The 16,829-nt window shown below is 39.2% G+C and overlaps 2 protein-coding genes across 8 annotated transcripts; one reads left to right on the top strand and one right to left on the bottom strand.

The window, feature by feature from the left end:
* Nucleotides 1-2: 2 nt before the first annotated feature.
* Nucleotides 3-11,174, bottom strand: LOC120442704. Of its 6 annotated transcripts, none has more exons than XM_039619774.1 (5): nt 10,705-11,174; nt 3,593-3,700; nt 2,718-2,867; nt 1,294-1,881; nt 3-1,156 (listed from the first exon to the last, which is right to left on the bottom strand). In XM_039619774.1, exons 1-5 carry the CDS (start codon nt 10,856-10,858, stop codon nt 237-239), a joined length of 1,920 nt encoding a protein of 639 aa, XP_039475708.1. In that variant the 5' UTR covers nt 10,859-11,174; the 3' UTR covers nt 3-236. The 6 variants fall into 6 exon arrangements, with proteins under 6 accessions (XP_039475708.1, XP_039475709.1, XP_039475710.1 ...); XM_039619775.1 differs by having other exon boundaries at nt 2,781-2,867; XM_039619776.1 differs by lacking the exon at nt 10,705-11,174 and adding an exon at nt 4,912-5,080.
* tap1 (transporter 1, ATP-binding cassette, sub-family B (MDR/TAP)) lies at nt 6,017-16,311 on the top strand. Of its 2 annotated transcripts, none has more exons than XM_031728412.2 (13): nt 6,017-6,138; nt 6,960-7,292; nt 8,154-8,382; nt 9,138-9,252; nt 9,606-9,736; nt 9,919-10,124; nt 10,259-10,456; nt 11,197-11,325; nt 11,400-11,582; nt 11,658-11,831; nt 13,899-14,058; nt 14,197-14,333; nt 14,417-16,311. In XM_031728412.2, the coding sequence occupies exons 2-13, from the start codon at nt 6,972-6,974 to the stop codon at nt 14,636-14,638; spliced, it is 2,205 nt and encodes a 734-aa protein (XP_031584272.2). In that variant the 5' UTR covers nt 6,017-6,138; nt 6,960-6,971; the 3' UTR covers nt 14,639-16,311. The 2 variants fall into 2 exon arrangements, with proteins under 2 accessions (XP_031584272.2, XP_031584271.2); XM_031728411.2 differs by lacking the exon at nt 6,017-6,138 and adding an exon at nt 6,225-6,384.
* Nucleotides 16,312-16,829: the final 518 nt, after the last annotated feature.

Raw genomic sequence — 16,829 nt, 5'->3', positions numbered from 1 at the left:
CATATCGAAACGATAGAATAGCAGTTTTGGTTTGGTTTGCCAAATGATGCTCCGAATAACATGAAACAATCGGAGGCCTCAAAATGAACGTAGTGCTTAAATTGTTTCAGCTACAGCAAGACAACTACACTGCTTCAAGAAGTGCAAATATAAAAGAAGGATCCGCCATCAAGTCTCAAACAAACGGTGTATAATACAAAGTTGGTATTAACATGGTAACAAGCACCAACATTGGTCTACGGGTCACCGACTCTCTCAGGTTGTTGCCCTGGAGCTCCTCTTTCAAAGCAGCATTCCTCCCAAAGCTCATTAAACAAGTTTCCAGTTCCACCAAAAGAACAAGATTGGTCCTTTTTGGAGTCACACAATCTTAAATTCATTTTTTTAAACACAGCACAGAAAACCTGGCGTGAAAGCGGCGCTGTCTTCTGCTCTATGCAGTGGCTATAGTAGTACCTGTAGACCTCGGACATGTTTGAGAAGACTGGCTCCAGACAGAGCTTAGAGATGGACGTTCCACCACAGTAAGATGACACTTTTGGTAAACTTTCTAGAAACTCCTTCAGGACTATATGCTCTGAAGCTTTACGGGATTTCCTCTGCATTCGCTTTTTACTGTTCTCCTCCAAATTGTCTAGCTGGGAGGCATTCTGGGCCCAGTTAAGCACTGACCACTCTCCAATCCCCAAAGTGGAGAGGAACATTTTTTTGCAAACTTGTTTTTTATCGCCATCTGCTATCAAATGATATCGCATTGAGACTGATCTTCTAGACTGAGTCCACGGTGCACGGGTTCTTTCCACCGGATCACAGTCCACAAGCCCAGCCACATAGACCTTCCTCTGAGTCCAGTTCATACACTGCCAGAAACCAGTGAACAGCTCATTCCGCTTTTCCTCACTAAAGTCAGCACAAAAACGGTTCGATGCCCTTTTGCAGGCACTGGATGTGCATCTTGGCCCCATTGATCTCTGAGCTTTAGTAATAGTGGCACCATCTTTCTTTCTCTTGCTGGTGTATGGTTTTCCCTCCATCCTGAGTTGCTTCTGACGATTTTGTTTCCATGTTAGTGGTTTAGCAACTCTGGATTTCTTTCGGATTGCCCCCTCTGTTTCTGGTGGCCTGTTTTTGTCTTTGTCAGTTGCATTCATGTGTTCTGTAAAAACATGGGAACCTTATTAACATGCACGTATCATTATTGAGATATACCTCATTGCTTCTGCCAAAAATTGTGTAAATCAGGTCTACGAGTTTATAAAGTAACTGATAAACAGTGAAAGAAAAAACACTCACCTTGAGTAACTAATGCAGTGTTGCTGTCTACAGGAGGGCCAGTCACAACTGGCTTTTTTTCTGACTTGCTTTTGTTTGATTCAGTCTTTTCTGTTGCTGTTCTATGTGCCCAGTTGAGCACAGACCACTCTCCAATCCCAAGCGTGGACAGGAACATGTTCTTACATACTTGTGTCCGTTTGCCATCCACCATCAGATGATAACGAAGTGACACCGATCTCCTTGAAGGCAACCCCGCAGCCCGAGGTCTTTCCACAGGGTCACGGTCGACTTGTCCTGCTACATAGAGCTTTCTCTGAGCCCAGTTCATGTGCTGCCAAAATTCATTGAACACCTTCTTCCTTGTTTCTTCAGTAATTTCACCACATAGCCGATTTGTCGCTTTTTTGCATGCATCCGAAGTGCATCTTGGTCCTATGGCTCTTGGGTGTTTGGTTACAATCTCACCATCTTTCTTGCGTTTGCTTACATATAATTTTCCCTCCATCCTCAGCTGTTTCTGCTTGTTTTGCTTCCACTTTAATGGATCTGCAACTTTGGCTTTGGTTATTTTTCTGACAGCGCCTGCTTTATCCAAATTAAGATGTGCTGTACAAACAGATCAAAAAAACAGAAAACAGAAAAACATCTTTGTTGTTATTTTTCATCGCTAGCACTGGAGGTCTGGGATTTTTCAGACTTCCAAAAAATATTTCAGCAGTGTTTAAATATCAGCATTTTACAGCTTTTTATTTAATTTCTGCAGAAAAATAACAAAAATGCACTTGAACATGTATAAGGACATTTAGTAACACTAAAAAATGTATAAAATATCTTATCTCGGAATTAAACCCTCAAAATCTTTTCTAAAAAATATTGGAGATATTTAATGGTCTTATTATTATTCTGATAGCACTCAAGCATTTCAATTGAATGTTCACAAAAATAACTTTTTATAAATAATAACTTTATGAATAAATGAAGATGTCCTTGTGTGACAGAAATATTTGTTAACAAAAATTATTTTCATGTCCGTGTATATACCAGTTGTCCCCCACCATACATTACAAATCCATAATATACTTCTATTTAATTCCGTAATTTTTAATGACTTCTTCGAACTGTTGTTTTTCCAGGGGTAAAATAATTGTACTAAATACATCTTTATGACTTTAAAAAACAAGAACTGGATGCACAAGTTTGAATTTAGTTTATTTTTTGTTACAGTTCAATTCACAAATACCAGGCATCATGTATCACTATCACACAAGGACATTTTTATTTATTACTACCAGCCTAAACATCCATGTCATTTACATGGATGGTAATCATTAAAACTAGAGATGCACCAATAGGCACACAAACAGCAGCACAGGCAAATACTTGCATGCACACTTGTACATCCAAGTAAAGGTGGATGTACATTAACTCTTATTTGTACTTACGAGTGTCAGCACCCACAGGTGCTTGGTGATGTACAGGAAATTGGGAGATCATCTGCTGCTCACCTATTGTCATTGAGTGGGACCATTTTTTAACCACTCCATCTTTGCCCACGTCAGAGTTCCTGCTTGCATCACCGACATGCAGGTGGTCTGTGTAGAGAAACATACATTGTAACAAGCAGCAATGAGTTGACTGTCCAGAATTCTGTCAGCAGTAACTCTCCCCATAGTCTCCACATGTAATTGTGCACACATCAACAGCCTATTTTACATTGTTGTAGCTCACATTCATGTTCAGTAAATATGTCTGTTTGTATGAAGCTTTGTTTTGTTTTTAAATATACTCCATGTTTGCTTGTATCAGTGGCTCTGTGGTTTATTGAGTCATTTATAGACCCAAAATTGAACTCAAAATGAGCTTTAATGTTGATTTTCCAGGTGATAAACTGTCCAGAATACACAAGACAAGTTACAAAAAATAGGACATTTATACATCTACATTATAAACACAAGGGCTACAAAGACAAGGAACAGGGAGCTGGAGGGATGAATCAATAAAGGTTAAAAACACAAGAGTATACAGAAATAACCCTAAAAAAGAATATTAACAAAACACAGAAAAAACAAAACACAGAACTGAAACCCCAGATACTCAGAAGCTACTAATCATCCGTAATCAAATAGACACTGACACTGACCCTTATGAACAAAAAGAATCATTTAAAAGTGTGAAATATTCAAGCAGTGACCAGAGTGGCCTGGGATTATGTTACATTTTGTGAATTATTGTTTAAGTCTGCCTCTGCTTGTTAGGTCAGGTGAATACCTGATATTTTTCACATTTCATTAAACATTGCATGAGCTCATATACCCACCTGGGGGGATGTGATGCTGCCCAAAAGTGTCAGGGACTGTGGGTCTGTGGACTGGGGTTTCGTGGGTGGGTTTGGGAAGGAGACCAATATCCTCCATTGCTGCAATGGCTAAAACATGAAAAAGAAAAGAATTATTATTGTATTTTACGATTGATTTTAAAATCGCATTTTCTCCAGCTATCTTTCTTTCCCCTCTTAAGTCATCACTAAAAGCAGCCTGAAACCCCGTCAGTGCAGCTGTTTACTGTGCACAACAAACCCATGTGGCCAAATCCAGATGTTTTAGCTTACGTAGAAGTAGGCGTTGCTGGGCCTGAGAGTTACGGAAAAAAGCAGATCGAGAAGCTGTTCCTAACGCGGTATGTCTGGCTAAGCTCTTAACCCTTCATGCAGGCTGAAACCTTTAAAACGACACATTTCTGCCGTTCGTGTTTGCTTACACAGCGTTATACATTTGAAAACGTCTCGTAAACCCGTCGCTTCCATCCAGACCAGCTCCCAAATGTCCCCGCTGCCAACTGCTTACGCCATCGTGCCTCTGGCAGCGAAACTCCGCAGCAGTCAAATCAGTTAACTCGACTTTTATTTGGCTAAATGTTCATAACTGTAGGCTCTGAGGGGCTTCTCACAGGCAGCTGCCATGTCTGAGCATGCGCATCCAGGCTTTCCAGGGTACATACAAGTGACTTTATGGTGTGACAGTTTATAACAGAAATGCGAGCTCAGTTTCACAAATGTATGAATCACATATGTGTAAAGTATACGCCTTAATTTCATCCAAAGTGAAACAAAAATTAATATTATTGTTGCAAATCCCATAAGGTCTTCTGACACTATTCTAATGCAGGCCATCTATGCAAGTCTTACTGCAAGAATAATTTATATAATTCAATTCTGTGGTTACAAATAGATTCATTGCTTTAGTTTGCATTAGAAGAACAATAACAGCAATGTGCCTTACTACTTAAATGATTACTACTTTTTCATTTTTCAAATGTAGTGTCCCATACTGATTTTTAAATGAAAACTCTTTAATCAACCCACTTGCAGTTATGTATAATGTTCCTGTTTTCAGTGCACACAATGTATTTGATTGTGCACTGAATTTAAAACGAGTGATATCTAACAACCTGTAAATATGCTTTTATATACTGAAAACTGCTATGAAAAAAGACAGTGTAAAAGCATCATTCTCCATAATAATAGGTCTAATAGGTCAACATAAGGATTCAAATTAGAAGTATTCAATGGCTGCTCTCAGCTCAATATTTTGAGTGATGGAACTAAATCTATTTACGATAGTAGCCTATTTTATTTACCATCTGTGGTTTGCACCATCGCCTCACAGCAAGAAAACCCTGGGTTCAAATCCATCACAAGGCTGGAGCTTTCCTGCATGGAGTTTGCATGTTCAAAACCCTGAATTGGATAAGCATAAGAAAATTAATGGATGGACTTGATTTTTTTCATTTAGTAAAGCGTGCTACTTTTGAACAGATTACTGTCGATTTAATTAACAGTTATGATTACTAGGTACTAGAAACTCTTCATTCCATCCAAAATTAACCGCAGTGAACATGCTACAGTATAAACATGCTGCATAAATTTTAAAGAAATAATTATCCCAAAAGTATGTTATATACTGCTGCAGTTGAAATTTCGAAAATAGTTTCCATTTCCCAACATAGAAACTAGAATACAGTAAAAACACAAAAAGGGATATTGTATTGACTGAATCCAGATTAAATTGGTTTAGAATTCTAAATTTTAACCTCAGGTTTTTTATGCAATAAAGGATAAATCTGTTGTTTTTTAAGTGCTGAAGTGTAAGAAGTTGGCTAAAGATGTATTTCACTGCTTTTCAAAATAAACAGCAAAGCAAACACATGCTTTGTGATGTACAGGGGTTTACAAAGAGGGTTCCTAAAATAGTAGGAACACTTTTAGCTTTGCTTTTTCCAGCCATCAAACCGGAAAGAAGGGAAAGGAAGGAAGCTGTCAGGCAGTTCAAAGTTTCTGTTGGGGGTTTCAGTGTCCAAGACCAGGCAAGAGACAACATGTGACTGTCAGCCAGGCAAATCAGGCAACTGCTTCTGTGAGATGAAAAGAGGAAGACCTCAGAGGAGGTTCATGTGGCTATTATTGTCTGAGTTTACACTCAGTCTAAACCAATAAAGATAATTAAACAATATGTATCAAAACTACATCACAAAAAAATATACATAGCTATTTAGTCTACTGTTGTTTCTGGGACCAGAATGCATGAATGAATGAATGAATATATGAAAGTACAAAAATATATATCCAAGCGATTAATGTAATTACTGTGATTCTAGCTGTTGTTCATTGGAGACGCTAGTCAAAAGCTCATGCAATTGTACCTCCTCGCCACATGGGGTCGCTGTTGGACTGGTTTTCATATCAGGCACATCCTATCAACTTTGCAGTGTTGGTGGCAGCAGGCACTCCACACACTGAAGTTATTCTTCAAAAACAAGTTTTCTGAGGAATAATGTTGAAATAAAAACGTCACGGTTTAAGTAAAGGTAAGTTTTGTTTGTCGTTGGTCTTCGGTAGGAGGACGTATGTGGGACTTTCCATTACCAAGGCTCTATAAATAGTTAGTTTCGGTTTCAGTTTTGCCAGTCACTGGTCGTCGGTTCGTGACTGAACAGGCTGCCGGTTTGTAGATATTAAATTAACGTTTTGAACTTGGTCTGAGGTTATATTCGACTTTTTCAAAGGTTTGCGACGTTCGTCGAAGCAAATTGGTCGTGTCGCAAAGAAACTGAGTAAGTAGGTTGGATTTAAGGGTAATTTTAACAGTTGCTATCCCCTGTAAATTCATGTAGTGTACGCTATCAATGCTGTTTATGATAATAGGTGTGAACATTTGCCATAATTGTTTGTATATGTGTGTGATGTTTGGTTTATTCACGGAGCCATTTCAAAGAAATCATCAGGGCAGCAGAAAATGAAAGTAAATGCGATCGGCAGCAAAGTGAAAGTAAATAGGGACCATTGTCTTTGAAAGGCATTCAAAATGTAGGCCTGGTGTGGAGGTAGAAGTGACCAGGTGTCCATTTTTATGTGCATCATGTTTGATCCGTCAGTCCCATCCACCCAACACATATAGACGTAATGTCCCTCTTCCAGGCGAAAAAGGAAATACTCTGGTGTACAAAGACTAGTGCATGGTGCGTTAAAACGTTAATAAATGAGTATAAGTTGAAAAAGTAAAAATACAATAGATTCTGTCAAAGATTGCCCACTGGTGACACATAGATCATCCGTATTCTATGTTTTTGCATGTTTGCATATTGTGCTGATATTAATACTCAGCTGTCTCTGTCATTTGTTTTTGCAGAGTGTGTGCGTAATGCAGAAGATGAGCTACTTTTTCCCGGTGCTTTGCGTGTGCCTGGATGTGTGTGTGGTGCACACCATCCGCCTGTCCCAACTCTCGCCTCTCCTGCTCTCCCATCCGTTCATCATCCTATGGGGAGGAGCCCTGACCAGAGCCTCCGTCCTTGCCTTCCTGGCCTTCACCTATCCTGGAAGCCTACCATGGACTAAAAGCTTCGAGGGGCTCCAGAGCTTAGGGGTCCTTTGCTTCCACTTCCCAGTGTACGCTACTCTTCTCTGGGTGCTTGGGCAGTCCACCATGGAGGAACTGTGGGGGTGGCACTCCTGGGAGAGGGTGAGTGTATGTGTTTTGTTGCCTACCATGCTACAATATGTGCAACCTTGGTGAGCTGCAAGAAGGAAAATATGAATTCATTACCTAATGCACTTTGAGGGGACATATCTCAATAAGAAATTTGCTTTTTTACGTGCAAAAAGCTGTCTGTGAACTGCAGGATTCTTACTAGCTACTTTGAAGTTTTAAATGCATTACACAAATCTTATGATAAGAGTTGCAGTTCTATATCAGTAACTTCTCCAGCAGCAGAAAGTTGTAAAAGTGACAGTTAAAACTGCAGTATCAGTAACAACAATCAAATATATTAAATAATGAAAATATCAGGAGCATTTAGCTGAAATAAGAAGCATGAACACAAGTTAATGTATCTATAATCTATATTTTTTATGCTATTTTTACTTGGAATCTTTTTACATTGTGTTACTGCTATTTGTGGCCACCTCCTTTACCACTGTTACTGGCCACCCTGCAGTTCTTCAGTTCTTCTTCTTTTGTTTCATGACAGAAAACCACTTAACAACTTTGTGACTACTGCCAGCATGGCTGGGATACACATAAATTGTTGCTTTCACATGTCTTAAGTCTGATCAGCAGACAAAACTCACATTTACAGATTAATATAATGAAAAAGTGAATCTAGTTTTGCTCTATATGTGTTTATTAGATTTCTAGTAGTAGATATCTCAGATAATTGAACAGCTTCCAGTGTAATTTAACTGTTTTTGAGCAGAAAAATAAAAATAATGTATAAAAGATACTCACCCTGGAACAAGATCTGAAACCAAAACCAATTTATTTCATCTAAGCTAAATAAACAAATATATAATGGTTATATTAAACCTGTCCTTTGTCCTGCAGGTGTTACAGGGTTATATTGTGACAGTGGTGGCCTGGCTCTACTGGAGTCGGTATGTGTCATCTCTTTTGATCTCCTGGGGCCAGTACATTTCATCTTTTATTAAGAGGACACCATCTCAGAAGCCAAAAGAGGAGACTGGGGCCTCTCTGAAGAGACTGATGGGATACATGCAGCCCTTTTTCTGGCGCTTTGTTGCTGTGCTGATACTTGTCTTTCTCTCGTCTTATGGTATGTGAAATAACACCTTTGAAGTGGGGTCTGTTGTGCTTTTTCTTTATTTCCATCATATTTATAGTATTACAATGGTGTATATTCATATTAAACATCACCAGAGTGACAAATAATGAGGTTAGCATACGTGAAAGTAACGTCATGCTTCAGACTCTGTTTCAGATAGTTTTTTCTACTACTGACTCTGTATAATGTCATTGGGAGCTGATTTCCCCAACTTGGTCATCTGTGAAGAGAGAAGCTTCAGCCACCTGCTGTTCAAACATTCTGTTTAAAGAGAGGGGGAAGGGTGATAAATGTGCCCGTTCCAGACAGTGAATAACCTAGAGGGTTGTATTAATGCCCAGTATAAGATAAATAAGGATTATTTTGAACTTTGAATCATGTGTGGAGCTCCTTTAGTAGAGTCCAAGAATATCAATCTGGAGCCTAAAGTGTAATATGCCTCTTTTCGTTTAAATTAAAGCGTGTATGTCCTTCTTGCCACTACAGTGTTTTGAAATTATATCCAGTAGTTATCATTGTGTTCGTGTCAGTGTCCTCATGCTGTTAATTTAAGTATAGGAAAAAAGGTCTTGTTTTCTGCAGCACTAGCTGCATATCTGTAATAATGCCAGCAACATGAAACCGTAATTGTAGGCAAATAAAGAAATGTAATCACAGTCCACTGACGCTGCTGAGTGTAAAAGTTAACCTGGCAGTTGGGCTTTGCCAAAGATCAGTATGGTGATAATGTTAACACCTGCTTTCAGGTGAGATGGCTATTCCTCAGTACACTGGACGCATGGCTGACTGGATCATGAATGAAGAAGCACCTGACGCCTTCACAGAGGCCATTACAATCATGACACTAATGACCATTGCCAGGTAATATAACCTTTGTCTTCTTTGGTTATTAAAGTTGGTTTTTAAAGGTTCTCTCCGTTTACTAATGCAGAACGATTTAATTAGAATAAATAAAAAACATGTAATCCGTTTGCTAAAAATTTCCGGGAGTTTTTATTTTTTAATACTCGGAAATGAACTGAAAGAGTGTTGTGAGGATGGTCAACGTTAACCTAGGATGCTTTTTACACCCGAGCTCCTCCTCCAACCCATGTAGTGTAGTTTCAGTCAATTCTGATATGTGTACAACAGAAGCTTAACAAAAGCTTAAGGATATGGCTGTAATAATATTTTATGTACTTTTAGTGTAACTCTTTCTCTGCTTTATGTCTCAGTGCTGTGCTCGAGTTTATATGTGACCTCACGTACAATATCACCATGAGCCGCATACATACCTCGGTGCAGGGAGTCGTCTTCCAGGCCGTGCTGAAACAGGAGATCGCTTTCTTTGATGCCACTTCAACAGGTAAATTATGTACAAACTGTATACAAGATTAATGTTTCATTAATTAATAACTAAAACCCTAAAGGCCAATCTCAGTTTCCTCTTAAAAAGTTTTGTGAACTTGTTACAAATAATCCAGAAAAAAGAAGTATATATACACTTAAAATGTGATCCCTTTAAGAAGACTCATGCTGTACTGTTAGGTGAACTGGTGTCACGGATTACCACTGATACCAACAGCGTGAGTGAAGCTCTGAGCGAGGAGCTGAGTCTTCTGATGTGGTACACGGCACGTTTCGGCTTCCTCTTGTTCTACATGGTGAGCCAGTCATGGAAAATGACGCTGCTCACATGCATGGGGCTGCCCATCATCTGGGTCATACCCAAGCTCACCGGACGCTTCCACCAGGTGATGTGAAAAATTTAGCTTTAATTACTTGTTCATCAGCTCTCCTCTGATCAGTTACATTAGTGACGAATCAATAAGGTGTGTCTTGATTTACTGAATCAAACTTCATAGTTTAATTTTTCATTATATTTCAGACTATTGCTGTGCAAGTTCAAGAGTCACTGGCAAAGGCTAACCAAGTGGCCACAGAGACCTTCTCAAACATGAAGACAGTGAGGAGTTTTGCCAATGAGGACGGTGAGACAGAGAAGTACAGACTGCGCCTGGAGGACACTTACGCCCTTAATAAAAAGGAGGCAGCTGCCTATGCGGCTTCTACCTGGGCTAACAGTGTGAGTTGAACACTGATCCATGTTACAGAGTATTTGCAGTTTTTGTTTAGCTTGACTTGTGTGAATATGTGACAGTGGGAGAGTCTAAAGGCGGCTAACAAGACATTTAAACACCTTTTATTTGTTGTTTTTATAGCTAGAAATTGTAACTGAGATAAATACACAAGGGGAAATATGATCATAAATTTCAAAGCGGATCTATTGTGCTTTTTGGTGCATGCGAAAACATAAATGCAATCAGATCTGACCTTTAACCTGCCTACTCCTGCTCCTGCTGTTGTGCTGTATGTTCAGACATGCATAGCTAATTCCTCTGGTGGTGTCTGGAATGAGAAAACAGCCTACATCACTATTGGTACAAGTCTTTGTTGACAGAGGATGTTTATCACTTAAGCAGTGCATTTCTCACACCTATGAATATATATAGGCCTTGTTATTAAGAGGCCAAACCCATCATTATATCACACAATAAGCAGGTAAGGAGTGTAGCAGATACCAAACATTTGTCCAGCTGCAGTCTTCGGTGCTTATTATATTCTCTCGTTTCAAAGTGAAGTGCATAAAGGGATCCTTTTAACTTTAAATCACACAAAGCAATTTTCAATAAATCTAAAAGAGGGTACACCAAGGTGGTACACTGTAAATGTAGACTTCAGCATCATGGTCAATTACTCATTAATACTTAATGTCACTCATTTTACAGTTGATCACTCTGTAAGCTATGGTTCTTGTTTCTCCAGATGACTACCCTAGCTTTGAAGGTATGCATTCTGTACTACGGGGGCACGCTTGTGACCAGGGGGGCCGTCAGCAGTGGAGATCTCGTGTCGTTCGTCCTTTACGAGCTGCAATTTGCCTCTGCTGTTGAGGTGAGCCGTCGGCCAAGAAGAAGCATAAATGGATGCACATTTTTTCCTCTTATTCATGGCTACTTCTCTTTCAGGCTGTCATGCGATATTACCCACAAGTGAAGAAAGCAATTGGAGCCTCGGAGAAGATCTTTGAATATTTGGATAGAAAACCTCAAGTACCCCCAGATGGCACTTTGGCCCCTGAAAATCTTCAGGGACACATTCAATTCAAAAACGTTACATTTTCATATAATAAAGAAAATCTTGTCCTTAAGGTATGTACTAATTTGTCCTGTGCATGTATTATACTCCAAGTTAAAGCATTCCTTAAAATATACCTCTTTCACCAGAATATATCTCTGGAGGTAAAGCCAGGCCAAATCACTGCCCTCGTGGGGCTTAATAGATCAGGGAAGTCCACCTGCGTGAAGCTGCTGGAGAGGTTTTACCAGCCTATAGAAGGGGAGATCCTGCTGGATGGCAAACCGCTGAATAGCTACAAAGACCAGTACCTACATGACAAGGTTTGTGAATATCAGATATTTGATCCCATTTGTGTTTGTATTTATAATCTTTATGCTTAACGGTGCCATGAGAAACACTGAACGCAAACATTTCTTTGGTTTGTTTACAAGAAAATTCCAGAGTGCACCTTTAAAGCTGCATTAAGTGGGGGTTTTTGGCCACTGGGGGAAAAACAGCTTATAAAGCTAAATTATAAGCTGTTAAGCTGTTGCTCTAAAATTATTAAGTGTGATGCAAGTTCTGTATGCAGTATTTACAGAAGAAGATTTAATGCCTAAACATTTCTTCTTTAAAATGATGAAAGGTCAATAACATCATATTTTAGCTTTAAAAGACCTGATCACTGTGGAAAAGCAACAGTAAACACTTTTAGCCTGTTGGGATCCACTGAGGATAGTTTTCAGGGCCATATTTTTCTATATATTATTATTTTTTTTATGTTTTTTACTAGAATCTAATTTTACTATACCTTTTGTAGAAGAAATAAATGCAGAGGTTCTATTGTTTTGCATTTTCTAACTAGTATTTATCTTCATGTTATTTTTTCAATTTAGTTTAGTCTCATTTAGAGCCGGATTTACTAATACATTGTGCCAGTTGGTGTAAAATTAAGTACTGCTGGTATTTACAAAGCGATTGCGAGTAAGAGGTAAGAACTCAGAGAGTTTTGTGACTGTTCTGTATGTCTTTCTGGGAGTCCCCTTCTGAAGGTGCAAAACATAGGGAGGAGAAAATTGTAATTAAGCATGTAAATTGATCTCTTATTTTTTGCGCTTGATATTTAAATGAACTGACTGCATCCAAATTTAGAAAACAACGCAACTTTTGTACATCGCTTAGAAAAAGTAACTACACCTATGAATACTGTTTTACTATTTGGGGACTGTGTTCACACGCTATTTTGCCCAGTTTAGTAAATCTGAGTGGATTTCTGTTTATTTTTTATTTTTTAATATACATATAATTACAATTAAAATTGACCAGTTTCATTGCAGCACGGTGGCACGGTGGTTAGCACTGTTGCCGCACAGCAAGAAGGTCCTGAGTTCAATTCCAACATCAGGCCAGGGTCTTTCTGTGTGGAGTTTGCATGTTCTCCCCGTGTTTGCGTGGGTTCCCTCCGGGTACTCCGGCTTCCTCCCACCATCCAAAGACATGCAGCTTGTGGGGATAGGTTAATTGGATAATCCAAATTGCCACTAGGTGTGAATGTGCGAGTGAATGTGAGTGTGAATGGTTGTCTGTCCCTGTGTGTTGGCCCTGCGACAGACTGGCGACCTGTCCAGGGTGTACCCCGCCTCTCGCCCTATGACAGCTGGGATAGGCTCCAGCACCCCCCGTGACCCTGAAAAGGATAAGCGGAAGCGAATGGATGGATGGATGGATGGACAGTTTCATTGCTAGGTTTTTGTTATTTTGAAAGTAACTGACTCGCAGTCACAGGGATACCAAACGTCCCAGTAACTATATGCATCAAACCCTCATCAGACTCACTGTTAGGGCAAGTTTGACCAAAGGCTAAAACAAAATACATTTCCTGTATATTTTCCTTTTTTTTTTCAAGTGTCTAATATTATTTCAGTTCTTTCCTTTTTTTCATAAGTGTATTTTTTATTTTATTTCAGCTAAATATTTTCTACACCTAGTTTTAGTTTAGTTTTAGCTAACTGTGCTGGGAACAAAGACATAATCAACATCAACCTCTGTGGCTATTCACACCTAATGGTTTATCAAGTCCGCATGCCACAAACTTAACTGCTTAACTAAAGTTAAAGATAATAAATACATCCTGTGAATTCTGCATAAAATGGAAATGGAATGAAATTAGCCCCTGAGCTGTAGCTAATAATGACAGGGAAGCATTTTCACAGTTTACTAAACGTTTTTCCTCCAAATTCCTGTTTAAATTCACTCCTTTGTCATCTGTCTTATCTTGTTAGAAGGATACTTATTTGTGCTTTTTCTTAGCTTTATTTTGCAGCTGTTTTCTTTGAAAGCCCTGCTTAGAGTCTGCTGTGAGTATTACACAGTCACTAATATCCTGTCTTCATTCTGTTTGCTCATAGATTGCTGTGGTGAGCCAGGAATGTGTGCTGTTTGCTCGCTCTGTTCGAGAGAACATCAAATATGGCTACGAGCATGTCTCTGATGAGGACATGTATAGGGCTGCAAATCTGGCCAGCGCCCACAAATTCATCATGGAACTGCCGAATAAATATGACACAGGTTCGACCCAGAATCTCAGCGTTTAACAGGGATATACAGAGTCTTATACTTTAAACAAACCAACAGTACCACAACGTTTCATATTTTCTAAGGCTTTACATAAGCAAAATTTTGTTGGTACGTCCTTCTGTTTCATAGATGCCGGGGAGAAGGGTGGCCAGGTGTCTGGAGGCCAAAAGCAGCGTATTGCCATCGCTCGAGCTTTAATCAGACGTCCTAAAGTCCTGATTCTGGACAATGCCACGAGTGATTTGGACACAGAGAACGAATATCAAGTAGGAAATTCTTCATCTTTAGGGATTTTGCATATTTCTTAAAGCTGTTTTTCCTTTGAAACTATAATGATTTTGCTCTACAGGTCCACCAGGCTTTAATGGATCAAGCAAAAGACTGCTCCGTGCTGTTGATATCCAACAAGATGAGTGTTGTGGAGAAGGCCAGTCACATAATTGTCATCGATAGAGGGATGGTGAAGGAGGAGGGCAACCACGAGGAGCTGATGAATAACAAAGGCCTTTATGCTAGCCTGGTGGAAAAGCAAAATAAGAGCTGTTTCCGAAATGAGGAAGAATCGAATTGAGATGCAGTGAGAAGTGTGAGCAGCACTCCAGGAACAGATTTGCTGGTTTTAAGACTTAGATCTGATTTATGCTTCAGCGGGAAATCTACACCTTAACCCTCGATGTAACGGCAAACCCCTCCAAACCCTGCGACTTAACCCGACATGCACCTCCAGTGAAACATAACTACACATTGGGTGGATGCAACCCAATGTTACTGTGATTGACTTGTTTACCACCATCGATTCCTCCTGTTTATTTTGTGTGCTAGTTTTTTTAAGCAGTTTTTAAAGTTACGAGTGAAAGAATAACAGTGATCACTTCAGTATAAGGAATAATAATCATAGCATCAATGTAAGAATTCATAAATGTCAGCAAACTCTAGCAAACAGAGTGCTGAAACTGTCAGAATGGACATGAGGGAAAGAGTACAAAGAAGTGAAAAACTAGAAGGACAAATATGTTTGCCTGCGGAAAAAAACTGACCACTACAAGTAGCAGCGCCCCAGAAGAGAAAAAAGTCCCCAAATTACATTTTTTTTCTATCAGCTGGCACCACATATGAAACGTCAGGACTTGACCACACAGTAATTAACACATAATGCACCAGCAAAGGCATAAAAGATGGCAACTTGCGCAGGTTACGTGTGGGCTCTACAAAGATTCCCCGCAGAAGTCTAAACCAGGCCTAAAAGAGGCAAAACTCAGGCTACATTTATATTGTAAAGATTGATTTTACTGTGAGACCACCCCTTGTATTACAAAGGTTTGCTGGAGTTTACCCAGTAAGACTGTTGCACCTTAAAGTCCTTGAAGCTGTCATCTACCTACTGATGCAACCAGCAGACCGGTCCAGATAAAAATCCTCCGTCATAATAAAATAATGCATTTTCAATCAAGAAATCTAAATGAGTAAAGCAACTATAAACAATAATGTCTAGTTTTGGTTCAAAAAAAAAGCATCAATTATAACCATATTATAACCCTTCAAGCCATGATTGATTTGCAGCTTTCCCTACAATGCTGTGATACATCCAGACATACAGTTTTAAAAGAAAAGGCACAGTACCATAAGCAGTTTAACAAAATCAGTGGTAGTGGGTAGATTAATGCTTCTTTATTATTGTCACATCACCCAAACCCACATCCCTCTGGTGAGCTTTCATATGCCTGTGGGTGTGATTGAGAGAGCTCATGATCACCCACTCTTTTGCTTCATACACTGTAGATGTAGAGATCAAGCAGCTAGATTCACTTTATTTTATATTGCACTATTTAAAACTGTGTTTCTAAATGTTCTGGATGGGTTTTTATGTGTGTTTGTTTTATTTTTCTGTACTTTTCCCTTTGTGGATGATTCTTTACGACTCAATGTTTAAACTTGTTTGCTTCCACAGAAAAATATTTACACAAATCATGCCTTGCTCCATTTTTTTTAATATTCAACTTTTCATTAGTAAATCTTTTAAACAGAGCTGTTCTGTGGTGTGTGTGATTCATTGATGATTCGTTGGTGTAAAAAGCCGTTTTCTCATGAAGGTGTTTTCTTTGTAATAGCATTAAGTTGTTACGGATGATTCTGAGTGCTTATGCTTTCCCCTTTAGTCGTATAGTAATACATCACAATAGATTATTACTGTTAAGTAACATGTGGATTCAGTAGCAAGTGTAAATAAAGAAAAAGTTGGTTTTGCATTTTAAATTCTTTAAAGTCGCCACCTCTTGCTTTGTTAACAGCTTTACATACTCTTCCTGTATACAGCACTCTTAACACTCTTGTAGAAGTTCCCTCATAAGCCGAGCACAACTTGTTGGCTGCTTTTCAACTATTCCTAAATTAACTCAACTGGATTTAAGTCGTGACTGTGGACTTAAGGTCCTCTGTGCCTCACAGTGAGGGCCACACATGGAAATCCAATCTCTTTTCCTTTCCTTTATTTTCAAAGATAATGTGTCTGGTACCAAAAATAGCACAGTTAAACTCATGAGGCTGAAGTCTGGATTAACATTGGTCAGTTTTCGAGTCATGTTTTTTCAGGCTGAAGCAGTTCTCTTCTTCATACTGGTCTCCTTCAGTACTGGCTCCACCTTCAAGGCCTGATTCACTCAGTCTCCCTCCAACAGCTGATGAAATGTGTCTGCTATTTGAACTTTTGGAGGCTTTGATGTGGGCTCTAATCTGAGGCGCTGTTAATGGACGAGGATGGTAAA

This window comes from Oreochromis aureus, linkage group 11 (genome assembly GCF_013358895.1).
Source record: "Oreochromis aureus strain Israel breed Guangdong linkage group 11, ZZ_aureus, whole genome shotgun sequence".
NCBI lineage: Eukaryota > Metazoa > Chordata > Actinopteri > Cichliformes > Cichlidae > Oreochromis > Oreochromis aureus.
Note: the sequence above shows the minus strand (reverse complement) of the source record. Positions and strands in the feature narration are given on the sequence as shown.

Bases quoted from the DNA above. Each gene is read 5' to 3' on its own strand.
- tap1 (XM_031728412.2), top strand. From the start codon at position 6,972: ATGCAGAAGATGAGCTACTTTTTCCCGGTGCTTTGCGTGTGCCTGGAT. The intron at 11,583-11,657 runs GTATGTACTAAT...CTCTTTCACCAG, and splicing joins AAGAAAATCTTGTCCTTAAG to AATATATCTCTGGAGGTAAA. The intron at 11,832-13,898 runs GTTTGTGAATAT...GTTTGCTCATAG, and splicing joins ACCAGTACCTACATGACAAG to ATTGCTGTGGTGAGCCAGGA.
- LOC120442704 (XM_039619774.1), bottom strand. From the start codon at position 10,858: ATGCACTGCTTAAGTGATAAACATCCTCTGTCAACAAAGACTTGTACC. The intron at 2,868-3,592 runs GTGGGTATATGA...TTCTCTACACAG, and splicing joins GCAGCATCACATCCCCCCAG to ACCACCTGCATGTCGGTGAT. The intron at 1,157-1,293 runs GTGAGTGTTTTT...ATGTTTTTACAG, and splicing joins CACTGCATTAGTTACTCAAG to AACACATGAATGCAACTGAC.